At 39.9% G+C, this 22065-nt stretch overlaps 1 protein-coding gene across 6 annotated transcripts in view; it reads right to left on the bottom strand.

Moving 5' to 3' along the window:
* The window catches only part of EXOC6 (exocyst complex component 6), a 185039-nt gene that overhangs the window by 94644 nt on the left and 68330 nt on the right, over positions 1 to 22065 (bottom strand). For 3 of the 6 annotated variants that reach the window (XM_018558692.1, XM_018558694.1, XM_018558696.1), the window contains exons 6-11: positions 20709 to 20913; positions 19227 to 19382; positions 18658 to 18729; positions 7111 to 7194; positions 6971 to 7017; positions 3265 to 3385 (exon numbers count right to left, since the gene is read on the bottom strand). In XM_018558692.1, the coding sequence (XP_018414194.1) occupies positions 3265 to 3385; positions 6971 to 7017; positions 7111 to 7194; positions 18658 to 18729; positions 19227 to 19382; positions 20709 to 20913 (685 nt within the window). The remainder of the gene's footprint in view (positions 1 to 3264; positions 3386 to 6970; positions 7018 to 7110; positions 7195 to 18657; positions 18730 to 19226; positions 19383 to 20708; positions 20914 to 22065) is intronic. The other 3 variants (XM_018558693.1, XM_018558695.1, XM_018558697.1) reach the window with 1 other exon arrangement.

Below are 22065 nucleotides of genomic sequence, written 5' to 3'. Positions count from 1 at the left end.
TGGGTTAACAAAAATATTTAGAATGATTTTGAAAGAGACAGCACTAGGGCTAACTGTCACAGGCAGAAAAGGTACAGTCGGTTACTCTATCTATTAATGTTATCAATGAAAGATTAGCTTTTTATATATGGCTAGAATAAGCGTACACTTTAAGTGTTTGGAAGAGGTCAAAAAAATGTGAAGTAGAAAGAAGGATTTTATAACATGAATTATGCAGCAGAAGCTTATCTCTCCTGTTTCAGATTGCTTGGCCCAGCTCCATCTTCTTCAAAGTGGTGTAAAAGCCATTGGCACTGGGTTACACCTGAACAATGCGGACTGTCGAGTTCTCTAAACTGTCCTGACTACTAGAACTTTCATGTTAAAAAGAAGCACTCTATGCTGTAATTACAGGTGAAACTCGAATAATTAGAATATCGTGCAAAAGTAATTGCAGTAAGTGCTGCAAAAGGGGCCCAAACCAAGTACTGAGTACATATGCATGCTTGTACTTTTCAGAGGTCCGATATTGTTCTATGTACAATCCTTGTTTTATTGATTGCATGTAATAATCTACTTTTTTGAGGTTGTGGATTTGGGGTTCTTGGGGTTTTCATGAGCTGTAAGCCATAATCATCACAATTATGCCAAATCACGGCTTGAACTATCTTGCTTTGCATGTCATGAGTCTATCTCATATATTGGTTTCACATTTTAAGTTGCATTAGTGAAATAAATGAACATTGCACGATATTCTAATTATTCGAGTCTCACCTGTATGTCAATACTATGTGTAATTACACACAACTCTGGGCCAAGATAAACCATACTTGATAGTCTATCTGAATTTAAAAAATATTGGTAAAAGCTGTAAAAATTAATGTAATATTGACTTTAAAGCAAAACCTGTCATTAGAAAAAAAAATCAATATGCACAAATAACTAGAAATACCATAGGGGGAAATCACATAGCTTGCAAGTCAGAGCATAGACACGTTTTCCTAAATCCCATATGGCAATACCTAAGCCTTTTAACAGATAACTAGCCTTCCTTTACATTAGGTGTCCTACCTTCACAACAGGAGCCCCCCTATACATCAGAAGCTCCCCCTTACAAGGGTCTGCCTGCACCATGAAAATGCAGGGCGCTGTGCAAACTTTGTGGGCACCCCTGAGGAAGTCGGACAGAGCTCTGAAGACCTCTCTAAATAATAAATGGATAGCTGTATTGTAATATGAAGGCTGAATTAAACAATTTTATATATGTTTTTGCATTTTGTGCTTTTTTTGTTTATATGTTGTGTGATTTACTCCCTATAGTTGCCTACAGGTACTGGCCATTGCAGAGGACATAAAGGTGACGGAGAGGTTTGCGGTCTGAATCTATTGAATCATACCTGTCTGGTACCTATAGCGACCAAACAGCCCTGACAGGTGAGCACTGCAGCAAACAATGATAAATATACCCTCAGGGCATATTTATGAGCTTGTTTTATGTGTGTTACTTCATGTGTTTAAACTCACCTTTTTTTTTTGATCATGTATTATGTAAAGTGAAGAAGAAATATCTAGATCAGGGATTGGACATGGTGCAGATGCCTATAAAATGCCCAAACTGCATGATAAATGAGTTTGTGTATTTGTACTGGCCCTGTACAATTTGTGTAAACGCGTAAATGTCCATTTAAAAAAAAAAAAACTGCCACATAGTAATAAAAGGGCTTTCTACATGAAATCCAATTTGATGCAGTAAAATGTTTGTGTTTTACTGCAGGATAACGACAAGTGTGAACAGGCCTCAAGGCATCATTCACACTAGTAGGACATACTGTACCTGTGTTAATTTGAGCATAATAAAATAATTGGAATGTAATAAATGGTGCAGTTCCCATGAATAACATTCACACTACCAGTACATACCTCTGGTAATGTGCAGTGTAATAAAATAATTGGAATGTATTAAATGATGCAGTTCCCATGAATAGTGTTCATACTAAAAGGACATACCTGTGCTAATGTGCAGTGTAATCAAATAATCGGAATGTAATACATGGTGCAGGTCCCACTGATAACATTCACACTAGCAGGACATACCTGTGCTAATGTGCAGTGTAATCAAATAATCGGAATGTAATACATGGTGCAGGTCCCACTGATAACATTCACACTAGCAGGACATACCTGTGCTAATGTGCAGTGTAATAAAATAATCGGAATGTAATACATGGTGCAGTTCCCACTGATAACATTTACACTAGCAGGATATACCTGTGCTAATGTGCAGTGTATTCAAATAATTGGAACGTATTAAATGGTGCAGCTTCCATAAATAGCGACCTCATGCTTCCAAACGTTTTCTTATGCTTGTCTCCACTGCATGTCAGCAGGCATAAAAAGTGATAATCACTCCTATGTGTAATGTTTATAACTGCGTGCATTTTTAAAAATAGTTTATTGTGTAGCAAATGTATGTAATCTGATATTTTCTGATGTAACTATGCTAACTGATGTAAATAAAATGATGTAAAATTAGGTAAATTCATGTAAAGCACATGAACTGAAATATCAAACAACATAAAACTTTATTTTTATGAAGTGTGCATTTATTATTTTTTGGACTACGCCTTTAATTATTCAGAGATCCAGTACAATACACCAATCATTTGGTTCCCATAACCCCATGTAGGAAACCGCTGCCTTATGGGTAGAGATACTTCTTATATTACTTGACTGTCTAATTACAAACGTCTAATAACTAGTAACAAAGTCAGGCGCTGTAAGACCCAAGTATGACCCCAAAGTCAAGCTCTGTAACGTGACGACATAGACAGTTAAGGCAAGCTATAGAGCTTTACTGGCTGAGCCTATCTTGAGGCCTAGCTATTTGGAATGATAATTAGGAACTATTTCCTGGTGGTGCTCCCAGTACTGAACTATTCAGTCTGTTCTAATGAAGAGGTCAGTTGAGACTAATGAGGACAGATTGCAATAATAACAGCAGATTAACTCTGCATATTCTAAAGTGCAGGACTCAGAGTGAGTTTTGAGGGCCCAGTCAGTTGTAAATCAGAGGAGGATTATGCAAATAGCCCATGGCTGTGGCTCACAGCCTGAGTCTTCTGGGAAAAAACAAAAGCCTGGCAGGTCTCCTCCAAATTCTGAGCAACATCTAATTACAAAAAAGCACCATAATGGAATGCCAATTTCTCACTTTGACATCACTCTTCTTTTCAACGTACAGAAGCCTCTTCTTCGTAAAAGGAGCCCCAAATTGGTGTCACTTACTGAATGTGTGCGTAGGGCGGCTATGATCTTTGACTGCGCCATGGTCCACAGCTCTGTGGTATAGCTTCCCGTTACCAGACCCTGAGTCACATGCAAAATGTGATCTTCCACAACGAAAAACCTGCAATGAGAGTGATGGTAAAAGAATTACATATTTTGCATGAAAAATGACTATAGCCCAACTCCAGCAAAAACGTTTTATTTAGTTTTCCTAAGAACAAGTATCCCCAGGACAGGATATGCAAACTGTTATAAAACTTAGTTTTTTTTTACTTTTCCCAACTGTACTAATAACATTTGTCTTGGGTGCTGTTTTTGCACTCATTGGAAAAATTCTTCATTAGTTCCTGTGCCTGTGTCACCATGTCCCTGGAGTAGTAAGTCAGGCAAATCTCCAAAATGGTGACACAGATAAAAACAAAAATTCTAATAAAGTGTTAGGTTTAAAGTAGGGATGCAAAGATATCGATACTAGCATTGGTGCCGATACCGAGTATTTGGGTGAGTACTCGTACTCCTCCAAATACTCCGATACTTGCCCTCGATATCGGAACTTCCGGTCAGAGAGAGAATTCCTCTGACCAGCAGTGCCGCAATGGAACGAGGAGCCGGCTTTCCGGTCAGTCAGGAAGCCAGGCGGTGTGTCATTACACGCCACCAGGCTTCTTGATTGCCCAGGAACCCGGCCGGGCTGTTTGGTTGGCTCCATGCTGAATGGCTGGGAAGCTGACTTCCCCACCAATCAGCATCGAGCTGGTCAAACAGCATGGACATGGCTTCCTGGGCAATGAAGAAGCCGTGCGGCGGGTAATGACAGCTCCATGCTAGTGAAAGTACCGTTATTGGTACTCGGTATCAGCGCGTACTGAAATATAAATATCGGTACCTGTACTCGATACTGAAAAAAATTGCATCGGTGCATCCCTAGTTTAAAGTGTATGTCAGGTCAAAGTAAATAAATAAATGAATAAATAAATTAAAAATATGCAGCACACCTCTGCAATACATGCACATTTACCCAGGTTTTATCCCTTTAAAGGTCCTATATAGCTGTTGATGTGCCAAATATGCACTCGTCTTCTAAGTCCTGTTGTGGGCTGACAACACACAGTATTTTTATGTGGACTAAGTGTTGTCAGCACTCCCAGTTGTCTTTTGCTGAACTACTCAGACACACCCAAGTCTATTGTACACAACATAAAGGTTAATTGATTTGAAATCCCAAGATAAGAACTAGGAGGGCTCTTAAAGACAGAACAGGAAACAGCACAGCTCTGAATTGTGGACAAGATCAACAATTTTATTTTTGCACTTATTTAACAGCTATAACAAAATGCTTTCAATTTAACAGATCAAAAGGGAGCAAATAAAAGAAGATCATTATAAAGGTTAACATACACTTTAAGGTATTTCCTCTGCATTTCACTGATCACTGTAATTATAGCACATGTAGATGACTGATATGATACTGATAAGAAGCAATTATCTGTTATTAAAGGGCCACTAAACATAAATCACATCATACTCAATAAATTACTTAGGTAAAGGGTTTTTTTTAAACTTATATTTACCTGTGTATATTAAATTCTATCAGTAATAAGGGGGTCACATTTCCAAACACTGTTTATTTCCTGTCTCCTTTAGCCTAATAGGGCAGCTTAAATAGTTCAAAAGACTACCTAACAAAAATAGAAATATCAAATACATAAATTTCAATAGAGGTATGCTATATTTACATATTTTTAGTGAAGGCCTGTTTCATATAATGTAACTTTATATTTTAAATACAGTAGATGCCTCAATGTTGAAAGAAGAGAGGCAACTATTCTTTAGGAGGGCTTAACATCCTTCTGATCACTTTCCCACCCCTCCCTCTCATCTACCTCTAACCCATCCTGATAGGCTTTTGTTTCCCCTCACCTTGTGAAGTCAGATATACTCAACTAAGTTCCCCCTCTAGGTCCCTCACCTTTACTGTTTCCAGGTGGGAGGACCACGAAACCAGCTATGCAATGGCATTTAATATAGCTGGTCCCCTTCACTCCCCCCTGCTGATGTGGGTCGTCTTCTGGATCCTGAGAGGACCCTGGGCAATAGACATTAAACAGGAAGTGTCCATATCATGCTGACACAACCACTTAAAGAAGGACCCAAGCAGGCAGTAACTAAAAGAGTTGAAGACTTGGGGCTACGGCACTTAAGGTGTGTAAAAAAAGGACTTTTAAATAAGGATTTTTTTTTCATCCAGTAATTAGATGGTAGGGCGTGGAAGGGAGAGGTGGAAGGGGGTAAAATGTAACAAGCAGTTGGGCTTTAAAGCAAGCAATGCCATTTTTCTTGTTATCCTATCTAACATTACATGCGCATAGTGGCTATTGGAAACTATTTATTGTTCCCTCTCTCTGTCACAGCTCTTTAGAAATCCCTAGATACCAGCTGTGAAAACTGGAAGTCAGATACTGATGAAGGGTTTGCTCTTACGCAGTTTGTCAGAATACAATGCCATAATCCCACCTTTACTAATGATAGAACCAGGTCAGACAATAGAAAAGTTAAATAAATCCAGCCAATAGGGAAAGGTGGGATGAAGGGACATAAAGCCAAAGTTGAAGTAAGGCATTATACACAGTTTTTTCACAACCGTTATCTAGAGATTGCTGAAGAGATGTGACTCTATGCACAGCGACTACCGTGTTTCCCCGAAAATAAGACACTGTCTTATATTTTTTTTGGCTCAAAATAACACACTAGGTCTTATTTTTGGGGTAGGTCTTATTTTTTTTAAATGTACAACAATCCACACTTATTACCGGTAGAAGATTTACAAGACAGGAGTGAGTGTCAAAGTTAAGAATATGGTGATCAGGGCAATCAGGTGTGTCGTACCTTTCCAAGAGCAATTTGTTAACCATCGCTGGCCAGAATGAGTGAAGCGCGCTTTCACTATTGATTACTCACAGGCGGAGTGCATTTGGTATCACTCCGCCTGTGACAGGAGACGGCTCTATAGGGGAAGCATCGGCTTATGCGGCTTTGCTCCCTCCGCTGCCGCCTTGCTTCCTCTAGCGCTGGCTTTGTTGGCACCGCTGATTCTCTCCCGCGGCTCTTCAAATTCCCCCTTTTGCCACCACTGGCCCAGGGATCGGTCACAACAAGGTCTTATTTTCGGGGTAGGTCTTATATTTTGGCAATTCCCAAAAATAGTACTAGGTCTTATTTTCGGGGTAGGTCTTATTTTCGTGGAAACAGGGTATTAAATGGGTTAGCAAGAGGAATGGCATGGTTTGCTTTAAATAGAAATGCTAATAGTTCCTCGTACCTTGATAAGCTGCCTTCTCTAAAATAGTAGACCACAAAATGGAAATCCTCCACTCTATACATCATTGTTTGATAGAGACCAATGTGTGCCAAAGTCTTACTCTATCTGTTACAATATATTTTGTTTTACATTCCAAAGTATGTAGTGGAACTTCCTGGTGGCTATGGGCAATTTCAGGATCTCCATTGGGGTATCTTACCTATGCAGATCCTGGAAGATAAAAGTAGTCAATGAGCAATTCAGCTCACTTATACGCACGTGGATTGGGGTGGGCTAACCTTTGAAGATCATTAAGCACAGACATGTTTTAATTTTAATCTAATTTCCTAGAAAAATATATAATATGCATATATATTTCCAGGATTCTCCAAGCGACATAATACTTACCCCACAATCTGGCTGAAATACCTTCTGTAGCCCTCAACTGTCTCATGCTATAGTGAAAAAAGAAAACACAGTTTTAAAAGTCTTCATCTAACCACTTTCAGAAATGTTCTCAATAATAATCTTTAAATGATGATACATACCATGTTTGACTGAGGCTGGAGAACTAATCGAGCTTGTTTTTTTCTTTGTTTTCTGTAGTAATTCTCAAATACTTCTTTATCACCCTAAAATGTTAAGAAAAACAAAAATTAGAAGTTTTTTTTCTATACTTCCCTTCTTGATTTTGCACAAAAAAAACCTTGATTAAAGGATCCTGGTCATTGTTTAGATCTTCCTGACTTTACTTACATAAAGATTCAGTAACTCATTTTTTCAGCACAATAACTTAAATACTATCACAATTAGAGGTGCACCGAAATAGAAATTTAAAAACCAAAACGAAATGGAAAATACAAAAAAATTGTCAGGCCTAAACCGAAAATGTTTTTATTTTTTCAAATTTTTTAATATTTTATTTTTATTTATTTTTAATAAACTTTAAAAGTTTTAATATTTTTTTTATTTATTTATTCATTTTTTATTCAATATTTTTATTTTTTACTTTACTTTTAGGGGCTTCGGGGAAAAAGTAAAGTAAACAGACCCCTTGTATTTCCCTTTTAAAATAGAAAAAGAGATTGAGAACCCAGAGTTCTCAATCTCTTTTTCTGTATCCCCTGTTATAAATGAACAGGAATCCTCTATGAGTGTTCCTGTTCATTCATAACTTGAGAATATAGTATGTTTACTATAACCCCAATTATGAGTGAACAGGAGGTGATGTAGATCACTTCCCATTCATTCATAATTGAGGATACAGTACACATACCATGTCCTCAATTATCTACAAACACTCAGCGATCACTGATCGCTGAGTGCTTGTTACCTGCTCTCCTCTCTGACACGCTGTCACAGGAGGCTGAGTGAGCGGTGCGAGAGGAGAGCCCAGCCTCTTGTGACAGTGATGTCTCCGCCCCCACACCGCTCTGCCGCACTGTGATAGGCGGCTGAGCGGGGTGGGAGGAGAGACAACGGCCGCTCACAGCGCTCTCCTCACGCAGCACTCAGCCGGCTGTCCCTTTCTCTCCTCCCCGCTGGGACACAGAGCAGCGCCCAGCAGGGAGGCAAGAAAGCAGGGATGCACCGATGTATCGGCCGGAAAATGGCACTTTTGGCATTTAGCGGCCGATATATCGGTGCATCCCTAATCACAATGTTTGACATGACCAACAGTTCTGCATTGTATGTGAGTAGGTCGAGGGCCTGCCCACATTGCAGAAGTGGAGGAAAGCAGAGGATAGCACTGTTAAGTTTTTATGGCCAACTGGTGTTCAGCTATAACAGAAGCCCCACTGACCTCTGTAGCTGCAGGCACTGTGGAACAATTAATCCTCAAAGTTTACAAGAGAAGCAGTGAAGTCCTTTAACCTCCCTGGCGGTATGATTATTCAGGATTTTAGCATCCCAAAGCGGTACATTGTTTTTCATGGAAATTTGTTGTTTTATATTGTAGGCCTGTAATTCTTAGTAAATCTTAGGAATAACTCACCTAAATCTGTCCAAACAAGAGTCCAGTAGACATCCCAGGTATGATAAAGTTTGAAACACGAAATTAAAAAATGATAATATAATAAATTATAAATAATTATAAGAAATTATAATATAATAAATAATTATAAAAAATTATAATATAATAATTTAAAAAAATGGTCCAGTAAATGGGAATTCTGGGGGCGCAGCCTGATCCGTACCACAGTCAATAGAGTACCAAGTTCGCACATCACTGAGCTCGGTCGCAGAATCGTCGCTGTTTTAGGTCAAAAGCGGTTTTAGACCAGGTAGAAAACAGCGATAGTAAATTAGAACTACTTGCAGAATTGAGTGATAGCGATTCGTTGGGAAATTCCTCAACAGACACTGAAAGTGAGGACAGCGAGGATTCTGCGACCGAGCTCAGTGATGTGCGAACTTGGTACTTTATTTACTGTGGTACGGATCAGGCAACGACCCCAGAATTCCCATTTACTGGACCATTTTTTTAATTATTTTATTATAATTTTTTATAATTATTTATTATATTATAATTTCTTATAATTGTGAAAAAGTGTCAGGCAGGGCACTGGACAAAGCTCTAGGGACAAAATTGAAGTGAAATAGTTTGATACATAAGTGTAATCATAGCAGATTACATTGTATTGTGTGTATTCTGTGTACATTACAACTTTTCACTTTTGAATTTCCCGCCGGCTGTGACGCCCGAAAACGAAACGAAAAGTCAGATGCCGGCATCGGCCGGCCGCGTACAGCAGAGTACACCGCGGGCTCCCAGGGACAAGGTAAGTGACACTTTTCTGTGCATTCCCGAGCTCGGGGTTACCTCTCTTGTTACTGAAAAGACTCGGGAATACCGCCAGGGAGGTTAAGTCACTTCACAGCACTTTGCTCTCCACCTCCTTTTGTGCACATGTTCTCTGTTTACATTAGAGATAAGAATGCTTCCAGCCTGCCAAGTCACTTCTGGAAAGGGAAGCAGAATGAGCTGAGCTGCTGAAATATTTTTGAGGATAAATTACTCCCTAGGACCTGCATCTACAGAGGTCAGTGAGGGTGTGTCCTATAGATTATTTACTGTTTGCTAAGAATATATAAATATTTGAATACACATAGTTTGGCCACAGTTCCACTTTAAATATATAGGATTTTGTTATAGTCAATTAAATGTGACACCTTCATTTTCAAGTGCTTTGGCAGGAGCAATTACTACTAAACATAAAGAAGTCTGATTATGTAAAGCTGGACTTAAAGCAAACGAGCTAAATCCAGCTAAGTACACTGATGAAATATAGCACATATATGAGAGCTGCTTTTCCTGTTGCACCTATGTCCATCGAGTCCTGATATTTACACAGAGGAAAGTTCTGTCTGGCCAGGGAGGGGACCTATAATTTCTTTGCTGCAGTTTTACTTTTACCTACAGGTTTCCTCACTTCCCCAAGCCTGAGACTGGAGAGTAAAAGGAGAACTAGAACACTGATAAGATCACCTCTATGTCACCATTAGGGCAGCCATCAGGGGAGTACGGACGATACTCATGTAAGGGGCCCGGGCAGCCTTGGGGGCCCGCCCGGAACCCTTACATGAGTATCGGCCGACAGTGAAGAGCGAGGAGGCGGACGGGCCCCTGCAGCGGAGGCCTGGCCCAAGCAGTGCAGGGCCCCAGCATTGCCGCTCCATCGTTTTCGAGACAAGCTGGGGCCCCATCAGCGACGCTGCTCGTGATGTCACTTCCGGCCAGTCCGGCGTCAGAGGAGGCCTGTTCAGTTCTGCGTCCAACGGGTCACTCAGTTCTGCGTCCAACGGGTCACTCAGTTCTGCGTCCAACGGGTCACTCAGCCCTGCGTCCAGCGGGTCACTAAGCCCTGTTGCGGTGTGGTGGCGGGGGCCCGGCCTAAAGCCGTGTAAGCCCAAAATTTCTGATGGCTGCCCTGGTCACCATGCTATCTCCTCCAAGCTGACTGGCTTCCTGTGCTGCTTCTTCCTACTCCTCACTAAGTTTTGTTGTTTAAAGACTGCTGATAGCAAGTTCTGTTGACTAAATATGTACATTTTTCAGAACTAAAGTAACAGCAGCACAGTGCTGTAGCCATCAACAGAAGTTTATTGTTTTCTGTGCTGACCTGATCCGTACGCTCCTGCACTAAAAATGCATCCCAATGTATCCCTATGTGTTTTATGGGCTACAGTTCTCACGTGTGCAGTCCGTTCAGGTTACGACAGAAAAAGACTGCATGTCACATTTTGTACAGTCAGGAAACGGTTCAGAAATGCAAAACACGTTAAAAACGCACTGCACTGCAGTTAACATGCTGACAGCCCCACTCCAGCAAAAAAAAAAATATATATATTTTTTTTACTGGAACGCATCAAGAACGTGGCAAAAACACATAGCACCTCGCCGGCAGATCCGCACCTGATCCAGACCTGAAACTCATGTGGACACACCATTTATTGGCTAACTAAATAGACTGTAGTGTAAGCTTTCAAAGCATGCTGGCCTCTTCCTCAGGCAATATGCTTCAGGTGTACTGACTTGGGGGAACTGGGTTCGCATCAAGGCCAGGGTCATCTCCGGTCAAGAACACACCTATAGCCTGCTGAATGGACAATAAAGGAGCAGCAGTACAGCAATGGGGTCATGTCTTTGCTGTCTCTTTCTATCAGCATGTTTACATGTGCTCTACACAAAGTCTCAATGGCTCCTAGTGCTGGCCCTCCCAATGCAGGCCGGGCATCAAGTCAATTGTGGGTATTTGCACTAATTGTTTTAAAAAATTCATTTAAATCAAACTTGTCACCTGGGCAACTGATACTGAGCACAGGATGTAAAAAAAAAAGCATAAGTAGCGGTTACCTTTAGTAAAAAATGTCAAAAGATATAGAGTATATACAGTATACAGCTTGGGTTAGATGCAAATTTCTACATACACATTCAAGGTATAAAACTCCCCATAAGCTCCTGTGAACCTTGAAGAACTGAGGGTGACTAGGTACATGTGAGGAAGTGCTCTGCTGCTTCTAATCAGAAATTAGATACTAAAAGTACAAGATTATACTAATTGCTTTACCATAATAAATTGTGCAAGTTAATTCCTGCTAGACAGCAAAACGTTAGATTTTAAACAGATTTAAACCCCAACTGAATGGTATTTAGGTTGCTAGAGCATTGTGTATTATAAAACACTGCCAAATTTTTTGAAATAAAATACTGTTTTTAGCCCATTTAGCATCTCAATGCTACTGATCTCCTCCAGCCTCTCAGTCACTTCCTGTCTACATACACTTGCCATAGTAATCACTAGGGATGCGCCAATACCTTTTTTCGGTATCGAGTACGAGTACCGATACTTTGCTTTTGGTACTCGTCAATACCGAGTACCGATACCGTTGCTTCCGCTGGCATGGACCCGGCTTCCTGGGCAATCTGATTGTCCGAGAAGCCAGCTCCATGTTGTCTGGCCGGCTTGATTGTGCTTGACCGGGAAACTGGCTTCCCAGCCAATCAGCATCAAGCCAGGTTTCCCGGGCAATCAGGAAGTCAGGCGGTGAGTAATGACCCGCCTCCCAGCTTCCTGATTGGCCGGGAAGCCGGCTCGACGCTGATTGGCTGGAAAGCCGGCTTCCCGGCCAATCAGCATGAAGTCGGCTTCCCAGGAAGCCGGGAGGCGGGTCATTGCTCACCGTCCAGCTTCCTGATCGCACTGGAAGCTGGTTCCACGTTCCCCTTCGTCTGACCGGAAGTTCCAGTATTGGGGAAGGTATCGGAGCATTTGGGCGAGTACGAGTATTGGTTTTTGAGAGTATGACTCCAGAAGAGGGTCATCCGTGCACCAAATGTGGATTACAAGAATGGATGACAGGGGTGATCTGTGCGCTTTGTGTTTCTAGTCTTCTGGTTCCTAATTCTGCCCTTCCCTTTCCCCAGTCTGAGCTCTGCTGTACAGCGGATATCAGTTTCAGGTACTTCATCTAGTTGCATACATTTAATAACGGTTCATGAACACACACATTTGTCAATTGGCATTGTGTTTTATATCTGCCTGGAGTTGTAATTTAAGGGAAGGGTTGGAAAAAAAATAATGTACCATTAGGGGTACATGTAGAAAAATGCAACTATATCACAGGGGGAATAAATGAATCCAGACCAGGGAGCTCTCAACTATTAGAAAGGGGTACATAAATTAACAGGGTTAAGGAACAACGTAGAAAAGCAATATTACAAAATAAAAATATAAGGATCCAAAATATCAAATATAAATAAAAGGAGGTGGCAAGACAGGTAAAAAGGATATATGGATATATACCTGTACGTTATTTCAATATTCAGTATGTGGTCTGCTTAACTACCCTTTCTCAGAATACAATTAAGACAGGGCGAGATTACTCGATCAATGTTCATAAGTGTTAATGGAGGAATCTGTAATATTTAAAATTTTCTTTGTTCAGCCCTTGGGTTGAACAAAGAAAATATTACAGTGTATGGCCAGCTCTATGCATATTTACATATCTGTAAACATATTTGTAACGTGTACATGTTGGGCCAGAAATACTAATGATGGCTAATTCCTGTATGATTGTAATGAAAGCTCTATTGTTAATGACCAATATGGGAAATTGAAGCAATCAGGTCAAAATTCCCAAAGAGTAAAAAAGTTTTATTTCCAGCAAAAATAATCCAAACAGAACAACAGGTTATATAGAAAATATTTATGCAAAATGATAATAACACATCAAGAGAAACTATGCAATAGAATGTAATTCTTATTCAAGTAAACAGCGGGAATGCGAGAAAGCATGTTTGTTAGGGGAGGTAGATACCTCTGCAATCTGGCCCAGTCAACCAATCTTATTAGGGGCATCTTGGACATATACAATTCAAGGAGTCCAGACCTTCTTGAATTTTTTATATCAGGTAATATCCAGAAACGTAATTATGTATACTACAAATCAACAACAGAAAACTCCCAAGGGCGAGCTACTCTACTGATATTTTAGCCACAAGAAAGAAAATAATTTTTTATGTATATATATGAAACTGTAGCGTCTGATGCAAAACCTATGCATTCTGTGCAAAGTCCGCCAAGTACAGTACAAGGTCTCCTACTGCATGTACATTCTATAACAGTCAAGAAAGATTTATGGGAATAAAGTTGTTTCCTGAGATGTAACCAAATATATTACCATTCGATTCTCATAACCTGCTTTTGTTAGAGAACCATTTAAGCTTCTGAAATTTTAGCCGTCATTTTATACCGCTTTGCATTTTGTCTTTAATTTGTAAACACATTCACACTCTATTCCTAATTCGGATCATGCTTTGACTCCTTTGTAAGGACCTTGAGTGAAATCCTGGTGATCTCATTAAGGAGAACCTTTCAGAAAGAACCATCTGTGCGTTTGAAACCAGTGCACCACGAGCGCCTCATCTACCTACTGAATACAACATCATTTGTATGCAAGAAGAATAAAGCAGCTTAGCATTTTGATTTTTTTTTTAGGGGCACGAGGTTATCGCTGGGTCACAGTTACTTAACATTCCATTACTTGATACCAACACTCCCCCCTTCTGTCAGGAGCACAGCTAGAAGCACGCAACAGAGGCAAAGGAGGACACAGAATAAACCAAACAACAGGCTTCACCACAGAAGAGCTGAACACCCCATAGATTAGCTAATATAACAAAGGTTCACAAGCACTGCGGAACAACAAAATGCATGGAATAGCAATAAGAAATTGCTTAAAGACAAGCCAATCCTATTGGAGAATGCAGTGGAAATTCCCCAAAAACTAAATTGGGACACAAGGAGAACTTTCAGTAAAACTCAACACTCTATGATACATTTACACAGAGAAAAGCCATTTACTAGTCTCTACGTTTTGTTTTCAGAGGCCGAGTTTGTAATAGGAACCAAATCTTTTTTCTTTTAGCAAGTAATTTTTATTGAAGATATTTTCAACAATATATGCATAAAAGGCAGGATTAATCGCAGAAGTATAACAATCTCAGCGACTAAAAGTCCTGTATGATATAGGTAGGTAAGAATACATTACAATATGCAACAGAGAATACAAAAAAAATCAAACATACAATAAACAATCAAATATAACACAGACATAGCGCATGTAGTATACTCATGTATTTGCGGAATCATTACACATCCACCTGGATGATCTGCTCCCTAGAGGTATTTGGGGGCTGATCTCATGCCTGTTGACGAGGGGGGGCGTTAAAAGACATCCAGGGGTCCCAGGATTGCAGCTATTTTCGCATTGGGGTACCATTCAGTGTCTGGAACCAAATCTTTCATGACATCCTGCTTTTATGGATGTGGGCAGCAACCAGTTCATGGTTTAAAAGAAAAAAAACTACCATATAACTTAATAATAACATGGTGACTGTTTATAAAGAATGGCAAACAAGCCTTTTATTTAACCACCCTTTACCCTAATATGCCACAAGATCGTTCTCTAAATTATAGAAGTTTAAAAGGTAAATTTGAAAATGGCCAAGAAAAAATGGTAAAAAATAAAAAGGCTGGTGGAAAAAAAATGCAAAATGGAAAAATTCTCTCCATGGAAAATAATGGATTACTCATATTGAGGAGTGGCATGTAAATTGGGAAATGTTGGAGGTGAAAGCAGGGTAAGGGTACTTGTTTATAAATAAGTGATATCTATTATAAAATGTCTCCAGTGTTTCCCCCTCTAAATTCCTCCCTTAGGTCTTCCCCTTTCCCCTTTTCTTTGTTCTAGACACCCTTTTGGGTGGTTTGTCTTTTTATTTTTGTGCTTGGTCCGCAAGGCCAAGTATCCCTTCCTACATTTGTTTTGATGTTGAATCCCAGAATGGGTTTTTTTTGGTGATAGCCATCGATTTTATTTTTGTTTTTGGCACATGTTAGGGGAAAACAAACCCCAGAGACCTCCTTTCAAGTTTTTCTGCCATTTTTCCTCAGTTGGAGATTATTACAACCGGTATGCTAACTGAATTGCACTGATTCCAATTTATGAAGACTATATATTCTTTGATTAAGCATTGGCTGCTGCGTCAGCCTGATGTCATTTCTGACAAACATTGTTTCTACTGTTGTATTGAAAATTTTCAATAAACATTTTGTGAAAGAAAATGTCCTCCAGGTATACTGTATACTGATGAAAAGGAACAGATTAAGCTGGATACAAACAGGCGAAAAGTTCAAATTTACAAAATTACACCCAGATGAAGACCTACAGTGTTATTCACAAAAGGGTGAAGAGTTTGGAGAAGGCAGGAGAAGTGAACAATCTAGGCCAAAATAGATGATTTGGAAAACTTCTCCAACTCAGCTCACTTTCCAGTTCAGCTTTGTTGTCCTAGATTGTTCACTTCTCCTGCCTTCTCCAAACTCTTCACCCTTTTGTGAATAACCCTGCTAACCCCTTCTCCAACTCAGCTCACTTTCCAGTTCAGCTTTGTTGTCCTAGATTGTTCACTTCTCCTGCCTTCTCCAAACTCTTCACCCTTTTGTGAATAACCCTGCTAGCATCTGATATACTTCCACATTTTATGCTGGCAGGCCAAGTTTTGTGTGGATGTTTACGGCCAGATCCTTCGGCAGCTTTGTGAATAGACCCCTTGTTTTTATTTTATGAATTTATTTATACTTCTGGATAGAACAGAGCAGAGAAGCCTTAGAAAATCTAACAGGTCTAATCTAACATTAACAGGCTAATGTCTGTGTCCTAAAAGGGAAGATTTCTCAGTTCCTTTCCTGATGGCCACTGTATCTGTACATGAATTGAGAGAAAATCTCCTCAATGGGGCTAAGACAACGATAAAAGCTGCACAGATGTGCTAATCTTTCCCCACTCTACTGAAAACCTTTTTTATTACTGCGTATTCCCTCACCTGAGATTTTAGGGTCCATTTACTAAAGGCAAATAGGCTGTTCGCTTTGCAAATTAATTTGCACTTTGTAGGGGAATTTGCCCTTAGCTTAGTGTATGTGGTAAAAACTCGCTTGCTAAGAATAACCAATCACATGCAAGGAAAAAAATTTTAAAAACCTGAAGATTAAAAAAATGTGTCCTTGCACATGATTCAACGATGGATGGATGTCAGCAGAGCTTCGCTTCATTCGCTAAACTAAGGGGAAACATCCCCTGCAAAGTGCATATTCCCTTGTAAAGTGAACAGCCAATTTGGCTTTAGTAAATCAACCCCTTTGCCCCATTAACCTACTCTATTTTAAAACAAAAAAAAGTTTTCACTGCAGATCCACCTTAATGAGCCTGATTTACTAAAGCATGCGGTCATTAAATGCCAAACTTCCAAACATGTGCAGGAGAATTACAAAAAAAAAGAGCTTTTCCATCACACAATTGGATGTTTGAGGCAAACACAGGTTCCCTTCACACTTTAGTAAATAGCCCCCCTCTATTGAACTTCCCTGTGCTATATTTTTTCCTTTAGAAAATGACAAGACAGCATAAGATTTACACTGTGTACATCTTCACAAAGACGGATGTGATTTGTACAATATCGCCGCATAATGTTCCCTTTCCTTGGCCACGATACAGTATATCAAACCAGTCAAAGTTGCAGGCTCTGCATTAGAAATTCGCTTTTCTCTCCTAAACTTGGACTTCTTCATCATTATGACACAACTATAAAATTTTTATGACCAGAAAACAGGTCTGAGAAGATTTACTGCACTTGGGAAGATCCTGGACTAATCAGAGGAGTCTGAACTGAGAAGCAAAGGAACACTATTAACAGGGGAATCTGAAGTACTGAGGCCCAATAAAAACAGCTAAAGGTCAGTTTTGCTTTTTATGGTGGAACAGAAGCAAAAAACAAGTGATTAAATTCAAATTAGTCAATTATAAAAGTGACAGAAATAAATTAGAAAGCTATGGATGCTCATCACATAACAAGAGCAGCATAGAGCCGGATCTCAAAGATGTAACATTTAAGGTACAGATAATCACCTGATGTGGGAGAATCTTGCTGGGTCAGGTGTCACTTGTTATATTCATGGGACTATTGCCATATTTTTATCAATTAAAGTGGTAAGGGACCAGAGATGCTAACTTCCCTACGGACCCATTCTGCCTTAATTCACTCTTGCAGAGCCCCAGTCAAAAGTTGATCTCTGGTTTTGTTTTTCTGGACAATTACTACTTTAAGGTGCAGCTAGCAAAGTTAGTCTACAAACATGTACGCTTGAGGGGTAAAGTGGTCGCTTGATGGTCAGATCATGCTTGACTGTCCCGCTGCCATCTTACGTCTATGGTCTAAGGTTTAAGAACTTCAGAATCACTGGACCAGGGTGAGGCAGGGAATGTATCTGAAAGGAGTTTGCATGTTCTCCCTGTGCTTGTGTGGGTCTCCTCTGGATACTCCAATTCCCTCCCACACTCCAAAGAAATGCTGGAAGGTCAGTTGGCTCCTGTCTAGATTGGACACGTATGCATGTACAATAGGGACCTTAGATTGTAAGCTCCTTAAAGGAGAACTATGAGGTGAGTGCTTTTCACTCATCCTCGTAGTTCTAGCCGACCTGTGACAATTAAACTGTCACAGGTTGGCTCAGTAGATGGGGAAGTGAGTGAACACATACCGGAGAGCCGTGACAGGGGAGGGGCTGGATTCCCCCCTCCCCGCTCCGATCCTCCAGCGCTGACTGGCGGAACGGACGGGGGAGGGGACGTGTACATATGGGTATGTATGGCTTTATCACCAAACACTTTGAATATTACATTTAGTCATCTACTATTTTATATTGTGGGTCATGAAGCTGTGAAAGCACTAAGGCACTGATTTATAAATCTTCCATCCACCATATAACTGGGCGAATGCCATTTGCACAGCACTATTGCTACCAGATGGAGCCAAGGAGCACAGGAATTTCTTATGTCCCTCATTCCATCAAGTGGTGGTAGTGTTGTGCAAATGGCTTTCACCCAGCTGGGTGGAAGATTTATTAATCAGCTCCTAAGTAAATAGCGCCTTAATTAATGGACATGAACACTGAAGTTTGTGGTGCAGATTCAATGATTTCTCCAATTCTTGTTGATTAAGTGTTTCATATAAGTGACAAGGTACCTACCAAAACTGAATATATGTGAAGACATCGATACACAGGTGTGAAGTCAACCAAATCCTGCACACTTAGGACCTGCTGAAAATACAAGAGGTACGTTAGGGATTGAAGAAAATTGGAGAATATTGCTTCCGATTAATTCCTTATGGCTATAGAAACCAAGAGGTTTTTTCAACCCTTCTACTTCTACCCATGCATGTGACACCTTAAATACCATTTAAGCAGACCCAGAACAATGCCAGTGTTTCATAAATAACACAAACAGCCAGAAATATCAAGTGCACTACATAGCATCTGGCAGAGTATATCAGTTTATCAAAGGTAGAAACCCCTCTAAACTAAAAGCCGCAAAAGGTTACCCTAATGCAACATATCAGATGCTTGATTAGGATACAATTAAAATGAAATTATAAATCGTGGGCATTTAAAATAACCTGCGTGCCTGGTTGAGACTCAACTAGTAAATCGAGGCTGTTCTACCAACCAGCAAAAAAGAATGTCAGTATAAGTGTAGCCACCAGCTGTACTAACTAACCCTGTACAAGCCGCTTAAACAATACGAGTAAAAACGATACCTCTTCTTCTGTTTCCTCATCTTCCAGCATTGGACTTTTTGATTTTAGTCCATTTTCATCTTCAGAGCCATGGCCATTAATTATGTACATAGGCTTTCTGTAAGCCACATTGGTTTGCCTGTGTAGGGCGGCATGGAATGTTTTCTGCTGTTGTGCCTGGGATTAACAACAACAAAAAAAGCAGAAAATTAAAAAAGTTGAGAACATAACAATAACAATATACGCACGTATGTTAACATGGATACATGAGGGGACTAAGAAGATAAACTGCATGATCTACCTGTCTCAGCTGTACCAACAGGCAATCTAAAACAGTAACTGTTAGTCACATTCAACTGAACTTGTTCTGCAATGTTGAAGACATTTCACCACCCATCTAAGTAGCTTCCTCAATTTTAATGAGTGTGAGGAACATACATACAGGTGAAACTTGAATAATTAGAATATCTTGCAAAAGTAATTGCAGTAAGTGCTGCAAAAGGGCCCCAAACCAAGTACTAAGTACATATGCATGCTTGTACTTTTCAGAGGTCCGATATTGTTCTAAGTACAATCCTTGTTTTATTGATTGCATGTAATATTCTACTTTTTTGAGGTTGTGGATTTGGGGTTCTTGGGGTTTTCATGAGCTGTAAGCCATAATCATCACAATTATGACAAATCACGGCTTGAATAATCTTGCTTTGCATGTAATGAGTCTATCTCATATATTAGTTTCACCGCATAAGTTGCATTAGTGAAATAAATGAACTTTGCACGATATTCCATGAGGCCTGTTAGGTGCATGCTTTAAGGGCCCACTTTACTAGTAGCCCCTGGAATTGCTGAGACTCAGCTGTCATTTTGACAGATGGGTCCCGATCTGTGCACCAGAAACACAGAAAGCGGCTCCTATATATACAAAACCCTGCAAACAGTGTTTCAGGGCTTGCTTATAAATACATTTTCATATATGTTATACCTTTTTAAGCCCTTATTAACCCCTAATTAATCTTAATCAACCCTAATTAATGTATTTTTCCCCTCCTCCCATCAGCTTTTTTTTGCCTTTTTATTTTAATTTTCCTTTTTTTATCATTCATATTTAAACTTTTTCCATTCTCCCATGCTTTGTTTGCTCATTTTTTTGTAACGTTGCTTTAATTTTTTTTTTAAAGCCTTTATTTTATTAGTAAATAAATTTGCCCATGCTCTGTACCATGCTCTACAAATTTAATTTTAGGGTTCTTATAATCAGGACAAATTATAGAATAAAATGTACACAGTATATCTACAGTAACACTAGTTGTTTTACAATTAACATTGGTCAAAACAGAATAATGTGTATTGCTTTGTTACATTATTTTTCTATACAAAAATAATAATTTTGCAAGATAATATTGCCAAAAAAGTCTTATTTGTTGAGAATGAAAGAGAAAGAAAGGAATATATGTATAAATATACATAATCCCAGTGAAAGAAGAGCTGGCACAGGACTCGTACTTGCTTCATGGCGGTCTCTCCTATTTTGTCAGAGTGTTTACGGATACTCTCTAGGAAGTCTTTTAGACCAGACATGGAGATGTCCTTGATCTCATCTCGTAACTTGGGGAGATTCTCAGCCATAATCTGGCAGAAGCGATACTGAGAGACCTTGGGGAGGTAAACGTGTTCTAGCTGGTCCATTGTTTTTAGGGCAGAGTAATACCTGTGGAGAGAAAAATACATTATGGATCATACATTACATAACCTATATCAGTGGTGCCCACAATGTTTTGTGTTAAGATCTACTTTTCAAATGACGAGCTACATGAGATCTACCAAAGGAAAAAACTTCCTCGCTCTCTCTCTCTCTCCTGGCTGTCATTCCTCGTTTTCCCTTTCTCTCCTCACTCTCTTTCCTGACTGTCTCTCCTCTCTCTTTCCTGGCTGTCTCTCTTTTCTCTCCTCGCTCTCTCTCTCTCTCTCCTGGCTGTCATTCCTCGTTTTCCCTTTCTCTCCTCTCTCTCTTTCCTGACTGTCTCTCCTCTCTCTTTCCTGGCTGTCTCTCCTCTCTCTCTTTCCTGACTGTCTCTCCCTGCTCTCTCTCCTGGTTGACCTTGCTGTATTTTGCAACAGGATGTGTAAACTAATATTCTTTGATGTAATACATAGAACTTAAACCACCTGTATCCACCAGAAAGGTGTCAGGGAGCTTGGATCAGCAGACTCAGGCTAATAGGTAATCGTGTGTGCACAGCTAAATAAATATACCAAAATGGAATAAAGGGGCCGCCATTCACACCCTTCGTGATCTACCAGCATCAGCTTTGAGAGCTACTGGTAGATCATGATCTACCTAATGGGCAACCCTGGCCTATATAATGTCACAAACAGCCACAGAGATTATAACTGGCTGCCAACACCATGAATTTCTTAAAGAGACATTAAACTCAGACGTTAAATCTTAAAATGCATTCAAGTATCTAAAATGTTAAGAAAAATCACTTGGCTGTAGATCCTCAAATCATCTCTGAATTCATGCAGACACTGTCCTTCCTTCTGGAGGGGGGCTTCTTTTGTTTGTTCGTCTTGTAAAGTACCTACTGCTCCAAGCTCACTCCCATTTAGCTTACTAATTTGTATTGAGATTGTAGTCCGTCACAGACATGAGTTTGGAGTGGTGGCTACTTTACAACACACACAGGGAACATGGGGAGCAAAGGTAGCCACCCTACAGAAGGAGGTGAAGCCAAGTGGAAATTCATGTTGCAAAAAATACACAGGACCGATAATTTAAAAAAAAAAAAAAGGATTTTTGCGCGAACTTGATTGGAAGATTGTAGTCAGCACAGCTTCACCTTATTCATCAAGCTAAATC

Source organism: Nanorana parkeri, unplaced genomic scaffold, assembly GCF_000935625.1.
Source record: "Nanorana parkeri isolate BGI_ZX_2015 unplaced genomic scaffold, ASM93562v1 scaffold353, whole genome shotgun sequence".
Classification (NCBI taxonomy): Eukaryota; Metazoa; Chordata; class Amphibia; order Anura; family Dicroglossidae; genus Nanorana; species Nanorana parkeri.
Note: the sequence above shows the minus strand (reverse complement) of the source record. Positions and strands in the feature narration are given on the sequence as shown.